We start from the raw sequence: 27,140 nt of genomic DNA, 5'->3' as shown, positions 1-27,140 counted from the left end.
ATTACTTCTAATTGCCAAGGTACCTCTGTGCTTTCTGTCGTCGGCAGTTTTAAGTCACTTAAGACGTCTGCTTCACTAAGAATGTGCTTGGTAAGTCAATAAAAGCAAGTCTTGCTTAGTGTGTGGCGAAGCTTACGGATGTTTACATTATTAATGCATTCGTGTCGCATTTGTTTTGGGTAGATTTCAACAACTTTCTATCGACCAGATGGTTTTTCCATTTTGTCCAGAGGTAATTGAAGACGAATATCACTTTTTGATTGTACATGTATGTCCCAAATATTTTGATATACGTTATTCACTATACTCATGCTATCGTCGGATTTACCAGGATTTATCTCAATGGACTTGAATAGCAAATTTAAGTACATAATGACATATGACAACCACTGCATGGTATACATTGGGAAATATGTCAAAGAATTTATAGACGTTAGAAACTCCTTCAATGATTGTAAAATCCCAATGTCATTCCATACTACTACACTATATTGTATAAGATAGATTGATTAGCATAATAAAATGTTATCTTAAAATGTACCAGTGGATGCCATACTTTGTACCTTCTACAATTGTTGTGCAATAAAGTTATTATTATCTATGACGCCTTATCTATACTCTTTGATGATGATGAAATAAAGATTTAGTCATTTTGTTTTGCCGCGTCATGAAGCATTATAGGTTTTACGCCATGAATAGTTCCTCAAGCAACTGGATAAAATTTTGAAACAGACGTTTCGTCAGTGACTAAGGAAAGGACCGGGAAACCAGGTTTTATACCAAAACTCTGAATTGATATGTTATGGAGGTTAGGAAAATTAGGATATCTTGACATAGTTTTCATTAGAAGACAAGGATATGCTAATAGCATTATAGGTTTTATTATATATATATATGCTGACAGTACTCTACTACTGCCCCTTTATTACGGGATGTGTTCAATAAAACAAACTTTTACATATAAGGAAGACGGTATATTCCATTTCAATTTGAACTAGGACTTAGCACACGGATTGACTGCAGGTAATCTACCCCTAAACCTTTGAATTTCCATAAGCAAAGCAAAATTAAGGCATGAAATGTTAATGATCATACAAAAATCCAGTATCCTCAAACAAAAATCAGTTTCAGCCAACCAGTAAGAATTTGCCCCAATTTCATTGTTCTTCATTACTTATGGGGTCAACTTGATTACATTTGTAACATGGACCTATAATTTCTCGGCCATTGCCACCTGCGCCCGATTCAGGCATTAGTCTTGAGCAGTGGCGTGACATACGTTTGAGTACACAGAGGGTGGTACACGCGCGGCTAAGTGCTGCCATAGCTGTAGCGTTTCAGTATGGCACTGCCGACGATCTGGTGATTATGGGTGGTTGCTTCCATCTCTTGGCAGACTGAATCGTAAGTTTGTGATCTCATTGAATTACTGATTGCATTCATAGAATCAATGCAGCATGTTAAGGATTTAGCAACATTGACTGTAATTATATAGGGCGTGATTTTACGTAGTTGCAATGAAATTCAAATAATGCACCACGGACTCTATGAAAGCCAACGATATGGTGATGGGTGGTTGCTACCATCACTATGCAAACTGAATCGTAAGTTTGTGATCTAATGTAATGATGGCATTCATAGAATCAGTGCAGTATGTTTAGGATTTAGCTGCATTGACTGCAGTAATCCGGCATGTTTTTACTTGTTTGCAATGAAATTCAAATAATGCATTACAGATATAAGAAAACCATTTATATAACGTTATATATGTAGTCCAGATTTGAATGAGAAGCCCTGACGTGATTTTACATATTTTGAAATTGTTGCTTTACGATAGCCGAAGCTGTTCTCGTTAGACAGTTTTTTCCTCATTCAAGCATTCGGGAGACGTAACGGATTTGGTTTTACTGCGATGTCTAACCGCGTATAAGGTACTTAAAGAGTATGCATGAAATTAAAGCCGTCTTAGCACTGGAGTGCCGCATTCCCACTTTTACTAGCGATGTTCTTTCTTTACAGCATGTACGCTGACTTCTAATGCAATTTTATTGGGGAAATCATTATAGCGTATCTGATATTTAAATTGTTAATGATATATTTGTTTTTATGAAGTTCAATCCCCAAATCCAACTGGTATATAGATAAGCATAGCGTAGATGCCACTGCTAGCTATACCATTTATGATCAAGCTCGCCGCATTCTAGCAACGCCGAAACCGCGCGAGTTATTTTACACGTACCATTCAATGCTGGGCGTGATGGGTGCGGCTCTGAAGGGGGTTTTGGGTTCACTTGTAGTAGTACCGCGCCTAGTTTTAATTATTTCACTCAAATTAGCACAGTTTTCAAATTCAGACCCTGACATGTCAACCATTTTACAAATCAAAGTTTTTTGCAAATACAAGCCAAAGGGCTAGGTACTCCTTAGTACAAACAGCTATATAATAATGATGTTATACAATGATAATGTATATGGGCTACACCCAATATCATGCTACATTCTAGAATCTACATGCTGGTACGTATACATGTAGTTTTGTTGGGTTTTATCTCTTCTTTTGAGAGCATACGAGAAATGACTGATCCAAATATACTCAATCCTGTGGTCAATCAACGGGTGAATTTCAACCATACTTTGTAGACCTCGTGGAATAGCGTGTGTCCAAAGATTAGGTATATACTTAGTGACTGTGCACTCATTCAAGGTCGCATCTCTTATAGCACTGCGATCAGGCAGCCTAGAGCCCCAGCTTCTCAATCATACCACCTTAGCTTAACATGGATGAGCGAAGTATTCCAGTTCTATGTTTACCGACCGGTCCAACGTATTGAAGCAGGCCACCAACGACTCGAATTCTGTCTCCCATTCTATTTATCATATCTGATGTCCTTCATCTTAACCCAATAGAGCCTTCAGAGTGTTGATATCTAATCTTTGGACACACGCTATTCCACGAGATCTACAAAGCATGGTTGGAATTCACCAGTTGATTGACCACAGGATTGAGTATATTTGGTTCAGTCATTTCTCGTATGCTCTGAATTTTATGGTCTCGTCTTTCAGGACCAAGAAAAACTTAAGGGTGGAAAGTAACCAAGATCAGAGTCATATGAGGACATGAGGGTGTGATGTTTCAACAGAGATTACTTCCAAGGAACCAGAAGCTTATCAGCTTGACCGATGTTCACGTTGAGCCGGTGGATTGGCTAAATAAACTTCTCGAGCTGTCTACAAGGGACTACATGCTTCACCAGTAACATCAGATGCACGTAAGTTGACATTGTGCATGAGCCGGTTAGAAAATAGCGGCATACTAGTATCTCTATGTGCAGTCATTTAAAAACATCTTGCAGGTCATTTTGGTTGCCATAGTGATAGGAATTTTTACTCACGTTGGTATGCGCTGAATTTAGTTTGGGACGTATGATTTTTCAAGGTTGAACATTCATATCAGATAGTGGATGATTTAGGCTCATGTACTATTGCATAGTTTTGAAGAAAAAAAAGAAATACTGTATAAAGACACATTGATTTTGCCTACCCATTTGAAAAAGCACACCGCAATGACCAGTGTTACAAATCCAACGATCTTTCTTAATTTGAAAATACAAGACTTATTTCGTTAACATTATTACACGTTGTCGACATTGTGTTCTCTTGCAATGTACATTTAGTGTCAAATTAATCATAAATTCAATTCAATTTCCATCCCTTTACTCCAATGATTTTCAGTGGTTATGCTATATATGTAACCCTCATCAGGAGTACTCGAAAACTACATGCGAGCCTCACAAATTTCTCCTTTTCCTTCCTGTTCTCAGCTGTTAGACCCGCAGCCAAAACAACATGAGGCTCGCCAGCGGTCTACTCTTGTTTGGTGTCGTGTTCAGCACAAAGGGGTAAGCTATGTTTTATGTATACACATATCGGCAGCATTATACCTTACTCTTAATCTAGCTGGCAATGTGAGGAAATCACGTTAGATCAGCTTGCGTATCTCACTTTCCCACTCTCGGTTTTACGTTCACATTTATTTCAAGCAAGACCATTGCAGTATTCTATAGACTGGAGAGCAAGCAGGACTTCCTTTCTCGGGCGGATATCGTATTGCAGGTTCTATTTCTGGTGACCCCTGAAGCAACCTCTCCTAGTGGTGTACCCTTAGCCTCCGTCGGGCCTTTCCACGGGGTAATATGGATCGTAGGCTTCGACAAAAAAAGGAATAATTGGACAGTAGAGTCAGTCCACGGTAAGGTTAATAATCCCCCCCTCGGAGCCTGCAAATGAAAGCCCATGGTGGCCAAACTTTCGCTGGCAAATATTCTCCATATACACGGCGTAGTTAGTCTGGTAGAGGCTAGCGTACCCTTGCCAGCTGGCATGTAAGCACGATTGGATATCTACTCTTCTCAGGGTGTCTCAGAATATCTTAGTAATACACAGTTTCTTTACTGACTCGACGGTAATAAGAGGTTTAGGTATGACCTTGAACGTGCAGGGAAGGCGATGAAGAGGACGGTCGTTATCAAATGCCAGGACGAGCTGACGGTTAATTAGCTGACCTGAACTTGGGCAGCATGGCAAAGTGACGACCACATAATCAATTTAAGGCTGACAACGTATAGGCAGTGAGCAGCTATAATACAATAAACGACTGCTAGGGTCAAGGTTGACGAAGCAGTATGGCAGTTGGGAGCCATGTATGCAGAATTATGACTGTGATACTGCCTTGTGGAATGCAACCTGTTCGCAACATTTGCTGTACGGATAAATACGTCCTATAGTTGACTAGCTTATATGTAATACTGCCATGTGGAATGCAACCTGTTCGCAACATTTGCCGTATGGATAGATACGTCCTAGTTGACTAGCTTATAATTATGATGGTCACATTTGAAAACCCACATTAAGGAGTAATCTCCAAGCAGATCTATACGGTGCCAAAATCGTATATGCTAGCCAGAAAAGCTCCAGTCAGCCGGATAAGCTCCAGTCGGTTATCTTGCTGACTGGAGCTTCTCTGGCTAGCATATACGATTTTTGGCACTGTGTAGATCTGCTTGGAGATTACTCAAAAAGGAAATACCCTACAGTTGCACTACATGCACACGGAGCTACATCCTGTGTGGTAGCTTCCGATGTTTGTACCACTGTGAGAGGTCATCGCACTTTATAACAGCAGGAGCTTTTAGTTTATGAGGTATGCTGATAATGTAATGTACTAGTCACTAACATATGGCCAACATTTTGTCTTGGGGGCTTGATGGATCCTATTGCCAACTTTACCGCTGAATATATTACAGCTGAGAGTTAAAGAAATGCTAAGAATAAAACTGAAGCTTTATTGATGATACACAATGGCAGACTGGAAAGAAAGTTTGAATTGGCTATGTATTCACAAGTCAGCTCACATTAAAACCGATATCGTTATATACATAATTTAGGGTATATTAGTTGTGCAATTTAGAAACTCAAGTACATTTTAAATATACAACACAGAAATCGATGCAAGGACAACCGATGTTGTAAACAATCGTGATAGTATTGTATTTCATACTGCAAGGGGATGGATTGGTTAATGGGAAAACCACTATTGATCGTGTATCTTTGATTGGAAGTTAACTACGTTCACCTCCATTTGGCATCCATCAAGACCTGCGTGTTGTCACCTCAATGACCTGGCAATGATTACCTTATTTTCACGCTTCCTTGCTCTTTTAGTAGCACGAAAATTACCCCTCTAGATAGTGGTGTGCATCTTAACCCGTGTTCACGTTCAGGTCCGGATTCAGATCAAGGGGTTTAGGTTCAGGTCCGGACTTATAACTCCGGACCTGAACCCATGGCATATGTGTGCTAAAATATTTTTTTCCTGTTCCATATATCTTGCATGCAATTTGAAAACTATGTATGAGAAATTATATACAGTCAGTATAAACACGAAAGTTCCGTTATAAACACAAAAAACAGCAATATTTTCATATTTTTTCATTGCAAATTTCACGATCTAAGGAAGGTTTATGATGGCTTAAGACAAAAAGGGAGTATAAATATACATAAGCGAGAGATTTTTTGTTTCAAGTCCGGACTTGTTTCCAGACGTTTAGGTTTTTTTGGACTTGAACTTAAACATTAGGTCCAGTCCGGATCAGGTCCGGGGTTTAGGTACGCATCACTACCTCTAGATCTCTACCGCTTTGAAATAATGATATAGTGCCCATGCTTCTACAATGCATTGCATGCAAATCCAAGGTCACCATTCTATTTTCTGCCTATCGTCACCTTAACCTTAGGCAGTTGACCGCTTGTCATCGTCCTCTGATTAGTATTCAAGTTACTATGATTTGAATATTCTTGTTAGTTATTTCCCACTGCTAAAATATTCGCAAAGGGAACATCTATTATCCTAAGGATGATAGACATTCTTTTTATTTGCATATCAATTCATAGGTCGTAGTTAAAACCTGCTGTTTGACAAATTTTGCCCAGAGTCACTGAATAAAAGTAGTGGATGCTACTTGAAACCTCTGACCGTTACCAAAATCATATCCAGTTGCTTGAGTAACTGTTATTTGGCGTATCCTAAGGATACTAATATTATGAAAAGATAAGTAATATTGTACTCCGCAGTTATTGCATTGGCTTTGATATTCCATGTGTAAGTCTATTGTTCGACAGCTTCCTCATTTCTGTGCTTGGCCACAAGTTGTGAATGCATATGGTGGATTATCATTTTTGTGTGTATTCAGAAGTTTATATCTTGGCTTCTGTGACATGAAACGCCTGATCAACCACACTTTTATTTAGAGGTCCCCCATGTAGCGTGTTGCACAAACATCTAAATATGGCTCTGAAGGTTGTGGCCGTGAACTCAGCCAAAGTGTCCCTACGCGAAGTAATGTCCCTTTTTGACAGTCAAACCCAGCAGTTAGCTAGTATCTATATCAGCTACGTCGTGGCTGCTTGTAATTTCTTGAATCATTTGCTGCGGTACTGCAATGTTTTACCAGACATCTTACTAGTCTGTACAATGACTATTTGATAAGGTTGAATGTTGGCACACAATATATTAGTATTGTGACAAGCCAGCATAATTACTAATCACTGAGCCTTGCGGATATTTCGTAGGATATGATATAAAATCTAACAAAAAGGGTGTTGAAATCACGTAAGAGTTTTCTATGATGGTTGGTAAAAACTATAATGCACATACAACATTCGTTTTGGGAAGGCCAGCCACCTACAGCCAATGAACATTTTTAACATCTACAGCTTTCGTATGACGTAATGCGCAAAGGTACAGTTGAGTCTGGCCTGGTATTTAGTATGTATGAACTGTATATGATGTTGTATTCTGTTGGGAATAGTCTTACAACATTTTCATTGAAATACCTTGGAAAACTATGTACAATCTGTACGAATTTGTATTTTCATTTCACCCATGCAACGGGCAATTGCAAGTACACTCAGAAAACGTTACAGCTAGATTTATTCAAAGGTACTGCGAATGCATTTAAGTTCGCGTGGTTTTCATTTCGCGCTAAGTCGAAAATGGAGTGCTATCGGTGGTTTTAAGTTTGCGGTAGCGCTATAGTCACATACGGCTACAGTATTTATGCATTGACAGTATCTCCTTTTCCTATTCTGGAGAGGACTGTGTCCGATTGTGCCCGAGTATTCACTAGAGATCTGAAAATCTATATTCAACCTAAAGTAGCATAATGCTTATTGACCAAGTGGATAGGCATTAATTCCTGGTGGAAAATTGAGTTTGACCCATGCGATCATATCTCTCTCTTGGCACAGGCTCTTTGTCAGTCAAGTCTTAGGCTCACAGTAACTTCTTTTGACTGGCCTCCAGTGGGTCGGAACTAAAACTTCTATATGCACATTTCAAAGGAGTCCTAAACTCCAGAGGGGGAGTTATTTTCCAATAGATGATAATTTTAGGAAGTAAAAATGAATACTTTTTACAGTATATGATAAAGTACCCACTAGTCCCGTGCGCATCCAAAAGCACTCAGTATTCTACCAGATTCCCCAGGTGACCCTCTATTTTCTAATTAATCAAATCAAACAACCTCAGCCTATTGCTTAATATAATGTGCCTGTCAAGGCCTGGCAAAAGTTAGATTACAAAACGAATGTCAGGGGGGATAAGAAAAACTTGTCTTGCTATGTGTTCTTTTATATCTTACAATTGTCCTTCTTATTGTGCTTATCCCCCCTCATTTATGCCGAAAATATTCACCATTAAATATGTATGTTTGTGCATAGGGAATATATGGGTAGGGTCTGCACGGGTTGACTGAGTATATATTGTTTTATAAAACACACCTTTTGTAATTCACCACAAGCGGAATTCTGTAAAAAGTCGGCTGATTTTGTATTGATTGATACATAATCTGGTGGAAAATAACACTGCCTTCTGGAGTTTAGGACTCCTTTGAAATCAATAACAAGTGCGGATGAATACGGTTGCATAGGGCATACACACACATGATCCCTCGTCGTTAGTTCATAATATGACCTTTGCATTAGCAAATACCAGTCTGTATTCCAAGTAAAGCAAACTGTGTATATTTTATGACTTCAAAAGCTTTTGAAATGCCAAGACAAACATGAATAATTCACGCTTAATCGTTGATGAAGACCAAGTAGAAGTATTCAGGTCTTGGCATTTGGCATTCCACCATGTGGCACTGTTGACAGCTGGCCAAATACAGTGACATCTTGGGCTGCTGTTGACCTCCACAGGCCTGTCTACATAGCTCCACTCTTTGGTAATAGGGAGAGGTGAACGACATGTTGGTACAAGACTGAAACTAGCATGCAATTTAGGCAAACGTTGAATTCTTCATTATGCCCAAAACCTTTTGGGAATTTTTTAGGATCGTACAATTCTGCAAAAAAGGAATAATTTGTCAGGAGAGTCAGTCCACGGTAAGGTTAACATCCCCCATTCCCTGACTGCGCCTACAAATGGAAACCTATAGTGGCAAACTCTCCTAGCCCCGGCAAATATTCTCCCTATAGCCGGCGTAGTCAGTCTAGTAGAGACTAGTTGAATGCACTCTTCGATCAAGGAAGATTTCCGACTGGATTTACCAAAACCTAGATCAAAGTAGAGGAGTATTACTTGTCACAGAGCATTCCAGTTATGTCTTCAAAGAGAAGTTTTACATGTCAAGAATATATCTTTGATAGTATACTGCTGAGTTAGAAATTCGATATATTCTTATGCAAATACCGTCAAGTTTGAAGTACAGTCACTGTGGTAGATGGTGTCAGGGGTGTGCTTTCCTTAAGATATCAAAATGCCGTGACCTCGCACATGAAGGGAAGGACCGGATATTAATAGCACACAAAGCTTATCGTCCGTAAAGTGGTGTGATTTTATGGGTATCGGTTTGCCCTGACTCTGCCTCATTACTTGGGGAGTCATGAATATGGGGCACTAGACGTGAACAGTAACCGTACAAAGAAGAAGTCTCAGAGTTAACTGTGACATATGGCAGCATGGGGGTTCTTTTTCAAATGGAAATTGGTGTGGTTCCTTATCTAGAGCCCTTATAATAGCCGGCCATAAGAACGAAAAGGGAACCTTGTGATTTGACGGACAATGGTGGAAGCAATTACCATTGGAATGAGTAGGGTAGGGTATCTTGATCGACGATGTAGCCGTTGGTCTATGTGTATACGGTATTTTTTTTTCTATTACTAAGGTTTTACGACCAATCATTCAGTAAACTATTCGGTACAATGGTATTTACACCGAGAACACCATGTAACACAAGTTGGACTATTGCTAGGTGGTCAGTTGATTTTGAGCAATGACGAAGTGCTTATCACTATTCGACACATATCATTAATTTCATAATTGATATTTCAGATTCATGAACTTTTTGAAAATGATTGCAGTATTTCATGAATTTGTGATGATTTCATGATACGCACTGTTTTTTAGTGTGATCATCATGATCATAAGCAGTTGAGTAAGAAGCTTTTCCATGCTTTTTAATGTTTCTGCAGATTGTCCGTTGCTGAGGATGATATCGATGCGCCGAACCCCAAGCGTTATTCCAGACAACTTTCTGATGGTATGTTGTTTACACCAGATAATATGCTACGGCCCTTAGTAACTGATTGAAAAAAGACTGATTGCAGCTTCGTGTTCAGACCACTGCAGCAGCAAAACACAGTGGACTACTACTAGTAGTCCTGCGTAATCTCAATTTATCACAACATTTGATATCGCAGATCGTTTTATCTTTCTTGCCGCAACTGTTTTCCTCTTTCTTGTTCCAGGCGACTCCGAAAATGCCACCGATTCAACCACGTTTGAATCAGCTACTGCAAGGTATAATGATATATAATGAAAGCTACTACAGTAACCATTAAATGAAATATCCTCATCACTCCTTTGTTGGACAAAGTCTAAGCAAACTGTTGATTAGTTGAACAAATGTTTTACAAGTGTGGTCTGTGGCCTAAATAGAAGTTATTGACTCGATGGATTCCCTATCGGCTGACCTAGTCTGGTAAAGAGGCATGGTAGGTATGTAGACAGACGTAAGTCGTATAACTCGGTGCTGACACGTACATCTAACACACTGTTAGAGATGCTTCCGATGATACATGTTGGGTAAACACATATTCATAAGATGTAGTAATGTTTCGTTTGCAAACAACGATCCCATGAATTAAAGGTACTCTAAGTTCTTGTTTGAATCATTTTGCCAGAAGCATCCTTCACTCGGAATCACTACCACCATCTGTACTTGTTGTATGTTACGTCTGAAGAATTATGTCATCGTTTATATAATTGTAATCATCATTAATGATTTTTCAATACTGTTAAATACCTAAATACAATAATTGCCGAAATCCTACCCAATACAATTTAGCATGATATGTTTTAACCTTTTATACTGTGCACTTTTATTGTATGAATAATTCATTATTCTCAGCGCAATTCAGTCTTTTGACTGCAACTCTGATATGTTGTATGCAATGCCAATGTCAAATAAACAATTAATTTCTATCGTAATTATCATTATTATTATTATAAAGAAAACTAAAAGAGATATTACAATGTTGCAAATTCAATTTATGTCTGTTTCTATTTCCAGTGACGACTTGGGAACAACACCTGCGTCCATGGAGCTGGTCCTACAGATGCTGGACAGCTATGACCAGCGGCTGAGGCCAAATTTCAGAGGTATTTTCAACTGTAGCTTGTGTAAGATACAGATGAGTGTTGGTAAATGGTTAGCCCTCTTGTCTGATGTACTTTGAAAGGATAGGATTGGTTTATTCTCTCCAATTCCCTACTTGGTCGGACTGCCTAATGGTGACTTGTAAAATGGGACTAGAATGATACAAGCGAAGAGCTACTTGTTTGTTCAGACACACATTTACCTATACGTTGTCCATGTAGAATAGAGCCCATTTTTCTAGTACTTATGTAAGATAGAGTTTATTTTTATGAGTATGTCTATGATGATGTGTAACGACGGTACCTGAGATTCTGAAATTTTAATGTGTATGTATATAGTATGTATTTCGTTGATGATGTTGATAATGGACAGTGCTTGTGATTCATGACCAATTTTATGTAATGAAATACGAATTTAGTCCTATGGACTACTATGTATTTTATTTGAATAAACTTTCAACTTTCAACTTATTATTGGTTTATTAGATGCCCTTTAGCCCTTTAGGGGGCTAATCTTCCAGGGCTCATTAAACAATACAACAGCATAATACATACACAAGATATACACATAAGTACATATTTACATAAAGGTACAGACTTAAGAATTGAGGTCAGAGGTCAGATCAGAGAACTTATTATAACTGAATTATCAAGTCAACAAATTATCAGATAGTGAAGGAATAATATTTACAAATTACCGAAATTGCTACCTATTAGAATTTGAAACAATTGATTTATTATTAGTGTAAAAAAAGATTAAGTTACATAAAATCGATCTACTATTTTCTTGAACCGCCTCACATCTGATACAGTCTTAAATTCACTTTGTAGTGCATTCCGCAACTTTACAGATCTGTAGGTGAACATCTTCTTCTTCACTGTTGTTCTTTAGTTTGGACAAAGCATAGTCGGAAACTATTCAGTACACCTTAGAACACCATAACACACTAGAAAGGCAACATTTGCGAGCAAATACAGCATGTTTAGCCATACTCCTCGCCATGCAAAAAATGGACTCTCCCAAAATAACAATGGACCATTCTAAAATACTTGCACTAAAAAAATGAATCACCCCAGTCCAAAATTGAGTCTTCCAGTAGCACCTCAACACAATATGGACCAGTCCACAACCATATCCACTAATTGATTAACAAATACACTTCTGCTAAAAAATGGACTTTTTCATAATCATTCCAGCTTAAAATTGAAAAATAATTAAAGAATCCTCCCCTTGCAAGAATGGGATATTCCGTGCCATTTCCATGTAAACCAGTCGAAAAATATCCGCTGAAATTACACTCTTGCGCATAATCAACCCAGTTCAAAATTGAATTAAAAAAGATCAACCCCAGGGAAGAATGAAGTTTTCCATAGTATACATATGAAGATTTGACAGGAGACGAAGGAAATGACCAAAAACAACATATTTGAGTCAATTCAAAGTCACCGAGAGGGTTTTAGTATAATATTTGTAATATGTTTGAACTATTTTGATTAAAAGAATGTCTAAGTCACAATAGTTCTAAAGTGTTCAAACAATTAGCATTGAAACTTATAACATGTTTGAACTTATTTCACATACGTTGGAAACATTTCGAACGTAACTACACAAAAATCTCTTTATTTAGAACAGTTTCAAACCATCTATCCAAATGTATCAATGTTCGAACAATTTGTAACAAGAGATTTTCACAATTGCCCTCATAAACGAAGGTGCTAAGTCCTCCTGTGTGTTTCTGCCTATTTTCGGTGGCCGCGCTAGACCACCAGCGGATTTGTTTTGACGGAGCGTCACCCGCGCGCGACGATGTACACTGTTCGGCACCGCTAATATCCGGCATTTTCCCGCTCCAAAACACTCCACAAGACCCACGTTTTAGTGTTTTGCCTCTTGTGCAACACGATTCGATTTGCATTACTAACGGGACGAAAATGATAGAAAAAATTCACCCCGTCCCGGCGTCCGTCCCAAAAACATGAACGACATGAAAATATATTTTCTTACAGATTCAATCACGAAAATCAACAGCATGGGATTCCAAATTTTCGCAACGGCCGACCATTTATCATGGCTGAACTTCCTTCCAAGGCGTGCGATAGATAAACATTCCCGGCACATAATAGTCACTAGTACCAGACTAACGCAAGCTCATGATGATAATAGGGAGAAAGTTTGTCAGTGAAGTTTGGCCACCAGAGGGTACATTCATTTAACGTTACAAGCTAGCGCAAAGGGGCGAATCATTGACCTTACCGGGGACTGACTCTACTGGCCTAATCATTCCTTTTTTGCCGAATTCTACGATCCATACGCCCGTACGTAGGACATGTAGGAAGGCCTGGTGGTGGACGCTACACATCACGGGAGACGCGTGTTGGTCCGAGACAGACAGCGGCGTGCTTTCGATCGCGTAGCGGCGACGCACCACTGCGACAACGTGCCGGACCAAATGTATGAAGTCGGCGGCAGAGAGAGATCATCAATCAATTTTGACAGGAGTGTCGCGCCAGTCTGAGGAGAAACGATCTCCCGTGTTGTGTTGAAGAATTTGGAGTTTGAAAATATCTGGAATAACTAATGCTAGAATAAACATTCACAAAATCATTGATTTAACTTGTTTTCTGTTATAAAATTTCCTAAACTGCAATTTAACCACTGAGTTTAAGGGAACATGGTGTTTTCCCGATAATCACGTTAAATGTTTATGTCCGGTCTTTCCTCCTCGTAAGCAAACTTCTAGCTTGGCCAGGTGCAAGGCACTCGGGGTCAACGACCTGTAGGTCATATGTAGTATTGAAAGTGACAGAAGTGGCAAATATTGTCAAGAAAGCCCAAAATAAATCGTTTTGAATATATGTATGCCAAAAATGGGAATGTAGTCCTTTAAATATTTGTTTAAGCCACATATACAGCAAATTTCAGGTCATTCGGTTGAAATACCAGGGCGCAGGAGGCCAAGATATGCTAAAAATAGCTTAAAAACCTCGATAAAATCACTTTCAAGGTCAATATCAAAACAAGGAAAAGAACGCACATTGGTTTTTGCCTACATTACCTCTGTACCAAATTTCAGGTCATTTGGTCAAAAAATGACAGAGATGAATCGATTTGAAGATTTGACAGGAGAAGAAGAAGAAGAAGAAGAAGAAACATGAGAGAAAACAATATGTTTAGCCATACTTATGGCTAAACATAATTATTGTTGAAACCTGCAATTTGTAACTCGACTGTCAATGTTACAGTCATATGAGTGCGAGATCTGTCTTCAACCTGTTGATGTTCTCCAATTTCCTTCCGGTAGGCGGTGCTGTTACCGTGACTTTTCAGCTGTATATCCTCACTATGGGATCTGTATCGGAGTCCTCCATGGTAAGTGGTTGTTTAGATAACGTCATATGTGTGTGAACAGAAAGAAAATACATGTAAATAGCAAGAATGAACGGAATCAACTACGTTTTAGAATGCACTCCCCTGTTGTGCTAAAAATAGTTACTCAAGCAACTGGATAAAATTTTGAAACAGTCAGGCGTTTCAGACTCCTCTGTTGTGTTAAATCTTCATGGTAACATTGATTGGTGCAATGGAAGGCACAACATCATCCATTACATAAAAGTCTGTAATAACGTACATTGACCATCTTTATACATGCAAGGACTTCCCATTGTATTTTTTCTACTTTAACTACAATACCAATCAAATGTTATTTTCCTTAGGACTACATCGTCACCGTGTTTCTGAGACAGCAATGGAACGACCCTCGCTTCATTTACACTGGCTTCGACGGCAACCTCACTTTGTACGACACCGTCATCGGTAGGTATCTATCGTAGCCACAAATGTTAACAAAGAAAGCACTGGTGCCTATGGACATAACTTCAATGATCTATTCAAAAGCTGGTATACTCTCACTCTCTCAGCCCCATAGCTAGCAGCCGTAAGGGCAGTATCTCTCTCTCTCTCTCTCTCTCTCTCTCTCTCTCTCTCTCTCTCTCTCTCTCTCTCTCTCTCTCTCTCTCTCCTCTCCCATAGCTTCTTTCTCTCTCTCTCTTTCTCTTTCTCTCTCCGTCTCCCCCATAGTGAAGGTTCTCCACTGCTGGCGATCTTCTGCCAGGGACAGTATGTCTGTCAACAAAGAATTTCACTATTCATTATCCGTGTTCCCGTGACACCCCCGCCCCCTCCAAACTGGACCTCTGTGAAGAGCGGCCAAGGGCGACAGGACATTCCAGTTTTGAAAAAATACATTGATTGATTCATTGATTGATTCATTGATTGAACTAAAGACTTTATCGCAATTTTTAAAGACGACTTTGGCTACCCGACGTGTTCTTCGTGAACGAGAAGGCTGCGGGATTCGCCTCATCTACGGGAACTAGCCGGATGATGAGAATCCACCCAAATGGCGATGTGCTGTTCAGTACGAAGTACGTAAAGCTGACTATCCTTCTGCCCAAATTTTCCCGTCTATGAATAGATCAATGTTTTGAATTACAACGAATGACTTCTTGAAGATGATTACCGTTCAAAAAGTTAGTATCTAAAGAAAGGGGTGCTTAATAAGAAATAAACTATTCTCTGAATCTCTCGGTCTTCATCAGCTATATAAGTGCTGTAGACACGTGATCTTCATGTGTGACGTTAGCACTGGGTCAAAGGTCGTCGGAAGTCGATACCGCCGCCCCCCCCCCGTTTTGCTTTGGGGCTATTTAGAATAACTTAACACAATAAAAATTCAAGAACATGCTGTAACCATTAGCATAATCTGTGTTTACAGGAAGACTGCGCTACTTGCATGCCCAATGAACTTCCGACTCTACCCGATGGACAGCCAAGAGTGCTCTATAAAGATAGAAAGCTGTATGTATGGCATGACTGATTATGTAGTAACATTGTTGTTTATCACGTTACATTCTGTTGGTTGATGCATTTGTTACATTTTCCATACTATTTGTCACATTGTTGAGAATGTCTTATGAAGCCTCTAAGCTTTGAAGCTTCTAAGCATTAAACTGATAATGAAGATGTTTTCGTTGATATCTGTATGAATTTGTTTGCCATTTTCTCAGAGTCTAAAGAAAAGAAATGTGCTTTGTTTAATGCTTATGCCCTTATGCTCCATATGATTTGCAATAGATCTTTGGTGGTTGCATAACACATTACGTTACCAACATTCGCATCTTGCTATTACCTTGAATATGATTGATGAAAATATGCATGTGACAGAAAAGAGTATGAAAAGTATGGACGGCTTTGACAGCTCTTCTGTTGCATTTGCCTTGCAGACAGCCACAGTGCGAAAGACATAGTTCTAAAGTGGGCCGACCCGCCTATCTTACTGGCTGACGACATACACCTGCCTGAGTACAAGATCTTGCGCACGACTCCGAAGAGATGCGATGTGGTCCGTCGAATAGGTAGCTATCTTCTCTCAAACTAAACACCATTCTTTCTCCTGCCACCCCACTTCATTGTGTTGTTCCATTCGTCTGCTGTAGTTAGCCACACTACTATGGATATCAATCTGACTTGGAGCGAAGTACCCTTGATTCTGAATGAGGCGATCAGCCTCCCAGAGTTCCAGATCAGCGGTGTGCATTCTAAGAGATGTGACGCTGTCCGAGAAATAGGTAGGGCAGCTCTAATAAAATAACGTTCTCCAATTCTTGGAACCTTTTTTACTCCCTGTACACTGGACGAAATGGCCTCGGATCCTGACGTATCCGGACAGGAGAACTCGAAGATCCGGAACCTCAGATCCGTAAGAATCCAGACGGATACGGGGGCCGTATTGTACTAAAACAAGTCAAATTTACCTGAATTAACTTGCATGTGCAAGTGGTATACCACATCAGTGTACTACTTGCATATGTTGTTTAATGTAGGTAAATTTGAGCTGTCTGGATTCTTACGGATCTGTGCTTCCGGATCTCCGAGTTCTCCTGTCCGGATACGTCAGGATCAGAGGCCATTTCGTGCAGTGGTAGCGATATAATGTTGTATTGTAGTGACGTTATTGATGTATCCCAACCTTTCTAGATCTTTTACAGCCGTTTGTGAGTTAAAGCATGTATTACCTGTCTATCCACATGATTGATGTAGCGATTACAGTAAATGCATGAAATGCCACACATGAATGGCAAAATAAAGCACTTAGCGATCGATGATCTACAGTAATCTGTAGGAATACATGTCTTATCTGGCCACAGTGCCAGCTAAATAATGTGACCTTGAAAGAAGATTGCCCACGAAATCGCATGCCATAATCATTAACTACCAGGATCAAAGTCATTTCTGTGGGATTACAGCTAAAACATTTGGATAGATTAGCTTGAAGTCGGTCATGAGCCTTGGTATTATATTGCTGTTCTGTGACGATGCTGGAACTAATGACTAGTAGGGACTCTAAATAAAGAAACGTTTGGGCATAATTTACATAAATTGCAGACGAATTTTCCCATTCCAATATTCTATTCCTTTGTGTCATACATTGCTGAATGAATTAAAATTGCATTATGCCTGTATACGTATAAACGTTTTTCTATGCTATTCCCTTATTTCATAGTTATGTTTTTGTCATACGTGTACATTGCTGCATGGATTGCATTTGCTACATTTTTATCTTCTTCCCAAACTGATAAGCGTATGTACAATCCCAATACAATGTAGAAGCACGCTAGTTTGATACAGGAGAACCTCCTTGGTTGAAATGCTTGTATGTTTGTGAAGAGTAATTGCATTGTACCAAATGAATACCCCGTTAGCAAGAGAGTGTACATGTATCACTTCGTTGAGAATATTTTGGTCTTTGAATTTCTTTGTCACCATCAGCATTGTCATTAATATCCGGATATCCATGTACATATTGCATGAAACTGTGTGTATTCGAAGTATATCATATTGACTGTTAAGAATTTATCCCTTTCGAGGTTACAAACTTACATTGACTGGTTTTAGTAAACTTCTGCCATGCTCTACGATGAAATATTCTTCCACAGGAACATTTTCATGTCTGGAAGGCCAGTTCAGAATGGTCCGGAGGATGGGCTATTACATCATACAGACCTATATTCCAAGGTGAACAATCTTGTATATTCTGTGGTCGTTCACAACCGATACATCCGCAGTTAATTTACCCTTTTCATTGTATTTCTTCAGCGGTCCGAAGCTTTCCACACCATACCGATCAAGGAAAAAAATGCCATTTTGCTTTAAGTCGTCCAATCCGTTAATGTACCAACAAGTTGGGCAATTCATATACCCCTGCATGGTGAAAAGAAGCCAAACTCCTCAAAGAGCATCTTAATATTAGGTAGAAATTGATATATATGTAGATTGTTTATTTCTATAATTAATTTTCCATCTCTGTTAAGTAGACACACGTCCTAAACCATACAGTGGGGTTTGGGTTGGCGTTAGGAAGGGCATCCAACCTTAAAACTCTTGCTACAAAAAGACTTGATGGGGAGTTCTGGGGCTTCCCCAATCCATGTGCAAGCACGTCCTACCTCCATATGATGGGGAACAAAAGACGTTAAAATGGATATATAGAGAGAGAGTTTACAATTTTGCTTTTCTTTGTTTGCAATTAGCCCTCGGGCATGATTGTGCAAGAAAAAAATCATTATTATTATCATTATTGTTATCATTATCAATATCATTATTATTGTTATCAATATTATCAATACTGTCTAACCACCTGAAGCTATTGCAAAATCTTTTTGTATCAGTAATAGCGTGTGCTTTGAGTAACAATTTGTTGATCTGAACGCTCACGATGGTTTATTTTGGTTCGTCGATGTTGGTAGTATTCTGATCGTGATCCTGTCGTGGCTCACGTTTTGGATCAGTCCGGAGATCGCCCCTGCTCGTGTGGCGCTCGGCATCACAACTGTGCTGACATCAACCACCTTTACAGCCATCAACAGAAGCACCATGCCCAGGTAAAGCCATGTTGATTTGATAATGATTATTATTTTTTGTAATTATGTATCGCCCATACCTATAGTATGGGCGATACATATTGTCTTTGGTCATGTTTCTTTCTTCTTCTTCTCCTGTCGAATCTTCAAAGGGCTTCATCTCAGTCGTCCCTGGACCAAATAAACTGAAATTTGGTATGCAGGTAGAGTTAGCATATACCCCCAGACGTTTTTCTTCCATTTTCTTTATAAATTCCTTTAAAATAATGTTATTGAGGATTTTTGGCCATGATCCTACATCTATCGTACATCTGGTTGCACAATTTGAGAATTACACAATGCACAAGTTACTCAAGCAATTGGAGATATTTCGTAAACTGTCGTATATTTTAGATAGCATCCAATATATGATGATAATGATGATTATGATGATGATGATGATGATGATGATGATGACCTCTTGTCAGTGGCTGAGCAATGATAGTGTATGCTATCGTCTGACCGTTTACAAAACATGCCCAGCTGCTTGGGTAACTTCTGTCTCTTATCACTTGGACGTTTAACGACGTAATTTTCTAATTGTTGAACATATCAACATGTTTCCTGTGTTTGCTCATCTTTGTATGTTTCTGTATTCTCAAGGATATACGTGATAAAGCCAAACATTTGTTTTCTGCAAAGGTTTTCCTATGTGAGGGCAATAGACATCTGGCTGTTGGCGTGTTCTTTCTTCATCTTCTCTGCTCTGGTTGAATTTGCTGCCGTCCACTTCCTCTTCAAACGGCACAAGAAGTTTGGCTTCACCGGTAGACTCAGAAGATTCCTGGGCATAGAACAGACACCACCTGAAGGAGTGGAGGAGGTGAGGATATGGTCATCTAAACGGAGGAAGCCCACTTTACTGAAATGAAACTGTTCGTAACGTTATAAAATGAAGCAGCTAAAATAGAAGGATAAAAAGCTAGATATATAGAAAGCTCATTCCTTTGTAACATGCCCGCTTCTATGTTGTTTATTTTCTTTACCATAAGGTGACTCTTAAAATATTTTTGTCATTGTCATCATGAGCATTACAGCAATAACTAATGAATCTTGGGTCTGCTAAATGTGCCGAACTTGCACAGGATTTACAGTCGAATCGCATAAATATCATTACTTTCATGCTCATCACTTTCATGCCCTAAATGATGCTAAAACATTTCTTGTTTTAGGTTAGATTATCAAGGAAAATCGCTAAAATACCCACAACATACACAGAACATTAAAGTAGTCTTTTATTTATAATTATCTTGCTAACTCATAGGGCGGCTGAACATGTATTCTCAGCTCATTCTGTTACCCATTAGGTCGAACTAAAACCTTCAGTTTCTGCCACATCGGAACGCTTACTGCTAGGAGGAGGACACACCCAGGTAACAGCTGCTGGCTGGCCTAACCCACCAATCAAAATACTTCATGCAAACACAATTTACTTTAAGTTAATGCCTGCAAAGCCTGCAAAAGCAAGGGAGCAATTACAATGAACCTATTTAGACGGCACAAACTGATTTCATCATTGGTGGGATTTTATACACAAACTGTCATGTCATCCTGCACTTTCGAACGCGTTCCAAAGACATTCCTGGAACCCAGAAGAAGCAGGTGGTCGTTTGCAGTCTGACTGATTTACGACAGTCAAGTACAAAATAAGCCGGTTTTCTCCGTATTTCATGCAAGTGAGGAAGGGAAATTGCCATCTAATTTGTATAGCAAAATGCGGAAACGTTTGACGGCATGAGTGCAGGCGCCAGACCGCCCAGGGGGAAGTGAATTCCCGAGAGACGTCGTTCGAACGTAGTCCATTCTTCACAGACGTGCGCGATGACATGGACAGTTTATGGATAAAATCCCTCTATGACGAAATCAGTTTGTGCCGTCTAAATATCTATCGTAGCCTTATGGAATGTTAGATAAATCAAATTGAATTTGGTCTGTACAAACTGTTACAATGTAACGTAATTGATAGAAACCACAACGCAATGTGATCAATCAACTTTATAATTGAAATGATTGACAGACTAATTTCTGAACCAGTGAGTAACGTTTTGATCTTTCCTCTCCTTTAGATACAACTTGAGAACGCCGAGCCCAAACCTTCCGAACCAACTGAAGAAGAGAAGCACCACCGCACTATGGCAGAGCTCAAGGCTCTCTATCAGAAGCGTGCACGTAGGATAGACTTGGCTGCACGGATCCTCTTCCCCGTGGTTTTCTGCATCTTCAATATTGTCTACTGGGGCATCTTTCTGCCACAGTATGAGGGGTGATAAAACAGGACATACACGACGTACTTCATATTTCAAATGAACTGTTTTCTCAATGAAATTATTAGAGCATAAGTTGGATGTGTTTGACATATAGGATGGGTTATGTCAAGAAATGTTACTGTTATGATGCTATTAAGTATGCATAGCATACCCACAAGAAAGTACCGGAACGGTTCTTTTCATATTCAAGGGATAAAGAATTGATATGAGGTCCGACGATATCTGTAAATATAATTGAAAAAGAAATGGACCAATGGCTGGGGCAGACGTTAGCATTGAACTGTCAAAAATGATGACTGTCCTGGTAAGATATATTGAGTAGGTACCAACAGCATAAACCAATGTATTGACATGGTATAACTTGTTTTAACCACCGTGTTTAGAGGTGATTGATTTTGACAAGACCTGAACATATCGGATTGTTGTTGATGGCTGATGCATGCTTTCTGGTTGGTATCTTTTTGACGAAGGTAATTTAAGCAATGACCTAGTAACCACAAGATCGGTCATTGATATGGTTGTGTGATGGTATCAGAGTCGTGCAGGTATAAGTTAAGGTATATATGAAAGGTCTCTCATGAATAGTCATGGAGCTTTGTGCGAACTGCAAGTATTGGACATTTGGTTGGGGACTTGTATGTATTACTAAGGTTATATGATGTGGTATGACGAGAAAAGACGCGTTTTTGCCCTGTTTGCATATCTGTATATCGAATCATTATGAATGAATAGATGATTATGACTTTGGTACAAATGTGTCTTTTATGGTTTTAAACATTAACCTATGTTATCAGCATGTTGTTGCATGTTGATGAAAATTAGACATCCAGGTAGTAAGATACGCCAAAAATAGTTACTCAAGCAACTGGATAAAATTTTTAAATGTTTGAACAATTATTCAAAAATGTTATCCAGTTGCTTGAGTAACTATTTTTGGAGTGTTGTTGCATGTGTATGTAAAACATTAATCTAACACATTCATATTTCTTGTATCAATTGTCGCTACCCGAAATTGCAATGCCAATGGCAATGAGGTATGATCACATCCGTTCTAATAGCCTTAGTTTTTATGTCTAATCGATGTCCTTTATAGTAACCGCAAAGCGAATATTTTGTTACAGTAAGTCTACACATATAACACTAATCAGTTCGTAGGTCATAACTAACCTACGATTTCTTCAGTTAAAGAAGCTTGGGCATTATAAAAGGATCGTGTGATGGGCTACGCTATCAAATAGCATATGAGGTGTGAATACGCTGAGTTAAACCATGTCCCTTCTTTAATATGTCAGCTGGGTGATTGCAGTTCAAAATTGAAAAACAAGAGCATCAACCTCTTGTTTTTGAATTATTGATTTTTAGTATTTGGTAATGGTCGTGATTGTTTTGTTTGGATTATTTTTGCGTTCACACTGAATACTATACAAGAGGCAATGGTAGCCTCAACATCCAAACCTGGTCCCTTTTTGTACCACAGGCAGTACCGTCTTTCTACAATACATATGGAGACATAAGTGTACGCCAATGATCGCCGTAACAGTGCAAGAATGTCAAAGCTCGCCGTCATGATAACTTTTAGATCTCAGATTTCAATTTTTAGATCTGTTAAGCCAATTTTCATATGAAGTGCCTTCATAACTGATGCATCCATAAATTGAGTGCCGTGGCATTATAGGTCAGGTCACATTGGATGTGTGTCCTGAATAATGAAAGAGTTGAAGATTATACGGAAGGCCAGAGCAATGTGTCTTCAAGAATCCACAGTGAGTCTAGGGTAAGTCGGATGGATGGATGTCGTTCCAAATACCACATTATTCAGAATCAAACAAGGCACTAAGAAAAGCACAGAGCTTATCGTTATACTTCATCTGAACCAACAGAGTTCTAGCTAGCTTAAACTTTTTCCATCATATGTAACATAATTCCCTCAAATGATAGAATGACGGGTGTAGTCTGGAACCCTGTCCCCCAACTGGGCCCCTCTTCCTAGATCCAGTGGCCTTCAGATTACAACAACCTTACATTAACCCTAGGACTCCTTCTTATTAAACATCACATATAGTTTTAACCACACTGCCGCCTTCACAAGTGTTTCGTTCAAGGTACCCATGATTTAGAATCCAGAACCTCATAATTCTAAAGAATGGTAAACTGTTACGTTGATGAAGGTTAGACATCCTGAAAATAAGATACGAAAGATAAAAGTTATTCATGACAAGCAACTTGATAGGTTTTGGACACGGTCAACACTGACAAAAGGTAGTGAATGCTACGTAAGCGTCTGACCGTTTTCAAAATCTATCCAGTTGCTTGAGTAACTGTTATCTTACGAATAGTAAACTGTGCCATCAGGTAGGCTTCATCTGACTACTAATCTGTCTGAAAAGATTCGGAACCTAATAATTCTACCAATAGTAAACTGTTACGTTGATGAAGGTTAGACAAATGAAAATAAGATACGCAAGATAAGAGTTATTCAAGAACTTGATGGATTTTGGAGACGGTCGACACCGACAAAAGGCCAGCTATTTGAAACGTCTAACCGCCTACAAAATCCATCCAGTTGCTTGAGTAACTTTTATCTTGTGAATAGTAAACTGTGCTATCATGTAATCTTCATCTGACAACTAATCCGTCTGAAAAGATTCGGAACGTCATAATTCTACCAATAGTAAACTGTTACGTTGATGACGGTTAGACATCCAGAAAATAAAATACGCAAGATAAATGTTATTCAAGCAACTTGATACATTTTGGAAACAGTCGTCACTGACGAAAAGCAGTAGATGCTACCTGAAACGTTTGACCGTTTCCAGAATCTATCCAGTTGCTTGAGTAACTGTTAACTTGCGATTAGTAAACTGAGCTATCACATAGTCTTCACTTAACTACTAAATCTGTCTGAAAACATTCGGAACCTCATAATTCTAAAGAATAGTAAACTGTTATGTTGATGAAGGTTAGACATCCTGAAAATAAGATACGCAAGATAAAAGTTATACAAGCAACTTGATAGGTTTTGGACACGGTCAACACTGACGAAAGGTGGTGGATGCTACGTAAACGTCTGACCGTTATCCAAAATCTATCCAGTTGCTTGAATAACTTTTACCTTGCAAAGAGTAAACTGTGCTATCAGGTAGTCTTCATCTAACTACTGATCTGTCTGAAAACATTCGGAACCTAATAATTCCAACAATAGTAAACTGTTACGTTGATGGAGGTTAGACATCCTGAAAACAAGCTACGCAAGATAAAAGTTATTCAAGCAACTTGATTGATTTTGGAGACGTTCAAGTTCAACACTGACGAATTCTACGTAAACGTCTGACCGTTTCCAAAATTTATCCAGTTGCTTGAGTACCTGTTACCTTACGAATAGCAAACTGTGCTATCAGTTAATCTTAATCTACCTACTAGTCTGTCTGAAAACGGAACCTAAAAATTCTAAACAAAAGTATACTGTTACGAAGAGGAACGTTAGATATCCAGCCAATAAGATACGCAAGTTAAAAGTTACTCAAGCAACTAGATATTTTTTGGAAACAGTCGAGACTGACAAAAGGTAGTGAGTGCTGCCTGAAACGTCGGACCGTTTCAAAAATCTATCCAGTTGCTTGAGTAACTGTTATCTTGCGAAGAGCAAACTGTGCAATCAGGTAGTCTTCATCTAACTAGTATTAATGCGTCTGAAAAGTGAAAAAGTACTGTGACCTTATTCCTTCATAGCCATCAGCAACACCGAGGTGACATTCTTCACAGCATCAGAAAGATTATGCGGTACCTTTACCATTAGGCGAATCGATTTTGTACCAACACAGGTGCGATAAATGTCACTTGCAGGGGTTTTTAACGACCGTTTCATGATCGATGTGTTTCTAACTATCTTTCCTAGCCTGTACCATTCATCTGTGTCATTCACCGGTGCCATGGCGAGACTTAGGCTAATATGATATGAAATGAGTTTATTTGTAAGTTCATGCCAGAGGGCTTATTGCAACATGTATATGAAACTGCATATAAAAAGGATACAGACAGTGCAAGATAACAATGCAAGCTAACAATCACTCACACTCACTCACTCTCTACCATAGTTTAGTCAGCCGTAGGTGCAGCATAGCGTTCAATAAAGGTTTTCCACTGCTGGCGGTCTTCTGCCAGCCTGGCCATCTGGTTGGCTGTATGGCCGGTCCACTCCAATGGTGACAAGTAAAACAAGTGAATATCCTAAAACTTCTACGGAATATAATCTAAGCTTTTTGGGTTTGACTTATCTTTTGGAAGCAGCGGTGTACGAAACGTCCCACCTTCTCTGCAATAAGCGGGATTTGAGATATTAACAGCAGGTTTGTAGTTATGTTTAGCCATACCTAGTATGGCTCAACATATTGTTTTTACTCATGTTTCTTCTCCTCCTTCTTCTTCTTTTCCTGTCAAATCTTCAAATCAAAAAATCTCTGTCATTTTTTGACCAAATGACCTGAAATTTGCTACAAAGGTAGTATTGGCAAATACCCCCAGCGGTTTTTTTTCATTTTTTCGATATTTACCTTGAAAGTTATTTTATTGAGGTTTTTCTTACCAAAAACGTACATTTTGGCCTCCTGTGCTCTGGAAATACATCAAAATGACCTGAAATTTGCTATGGGGGTACATTGAACAAATAGTCAAAGAACCCCATTCGCACTTTTGGCATACATCACTTCAAAATACGATTTTGCAGGGTATTTTGGGGAGAACATTGGGTATTTTCCTCATATGACCTAAAGGGTCAGTGACCCCAACCGCACCTGGCCTGCCTGTGACCCTTACAACCACCTGATTGGCCAATTTAGTTAATTAAGTTATCTTGCATTTCTGGCATGGCTTTGTTCACTCTTTTTTTAACAAAGATACACATCTCCAGTTCCTACTAGTATGTATTATGGAGAGACTAACTGTTTTTAAACTCAATTTTGGACTGGGGCGATCCATTTTTTTTAGTGGAAGTATTTTAGTATGGTCCATTGTAATTTGGGGACAGTCCATTTTTGGCATGGCGAGGAGTATGGCTAAACATGCTGTATTTGCTCGCAAATGTTGCCTTTCTAGTTTTCTTTTCGTCAGTAAACGTTTGAAAATTGTGGCGATGTTTAGTGGCTTCTTGAGATAGCTCTTTGCCTCATTCCTCAAAGGATCAGGAGGACATGCGGTACCCTAGGGGCGAATCAATTTTGTATCATCATTCAAAATATATATCATATATGATATAATATATGATATAATCATATATAATATATCCTCATCCCCTCAATGCTGGGATGCATTGCATTTATCCGTAAGCAATTATGAAATTAGGTCATACTAACTTTGAAAGTCCTTACCAATAAGTATTGATAAAACATATTTGTTTCCGTCAAAGACAGCTTGAAATGCATTTCATAGATGTCCATATCCTTTAGAATATACGTGTATCGACTCCAACTACTATATGTCAAAGGCTTTACAAGATACGAGCTTATGCATATCAAAGCAGGAGGAAAAAATCATTATATCCTTTGAAAAGGGCAGGGATGATGAAAAGGCGTTTAATTGATTCTGGTGGAGATGGCATCTTATGCCCATGGGTCGTTTTACTTTTTACCCCCCAAGAGGGACAAATTACTACGCGTGACTGGTAGCGGTATATGAATATTGTGAGAACCATTATTGTAAGT

The 27,140-nt window shown here is 39.0% G+C and overlaps 1 protein-coding gene across 1 annotated transcript; it reads left to right on the top strand.

Annotated features, from left to right (window-relative positions):
* The first annotated feature begins 1,262 nt into the window (after positions 1 to 1,262).
* On the top strand, positions 1,263 to 22,234 carry LOC136423311 (glycine receptor subunit alphaZ1-like). The gene is made up of 16 exons (XM_066411435.1): positions 1,263 to 1,404; positions 3,064 to 3,269; positions 3,822 to 3,899; positions 10,033 to 10,100; positions 10,309 to 10,360; positions 11,133 to 11,221; positions 14,521 to 14,588; positions 14,933 to 15,036; positions 15,524 to 15,643; positions 15,994 to 16,076; positions 16,502 to 16,633; positions 18,215 to 18,293; positions 19,025 to 19,159; positions 19,820 to 20,000; positions 20,485 to 20,550; positions 21,244 to 22,234. The coding sequence occupies exons 3-16, from the start codon at positions 3,847 to 3,849 to the stop codon at positions 21,442 to 21,444; spliced, it is 1,431 nt and encodes a 476-aa protein (XP_066267532.1). The 5' UTR covers positions 1,263 to 1,404; positions 3,064 to 3,269; positions 3,822 to 3,846; the 3' UTR covers positions 21,445 to 22,234.
* The last annotated feature ends 4,906 nt before the right edge of the window (positions 22,235 to 27,140 follow it).

This window comes from Branchiostoma lanceolatum, chromosome 17, assembly GCF_035083965.1.
Source record: "Branchiostoma lanceolatum isolate klBraLanc5 chromosome 17, klBraLanc5.hap2, whole genome shotgun sequence".
NCBI classification, from domain to species: domain Eukaryota; kingdom Metazoa; phylum Chordata; class Leptocardii; order Amphioxiformes; family Branchiostomatidae; genus Branchiostoma; species Branchiostoma lanceolatum.
This window is presented reverse-complemented; position numbering and strand designations above follow the sequence as displayed.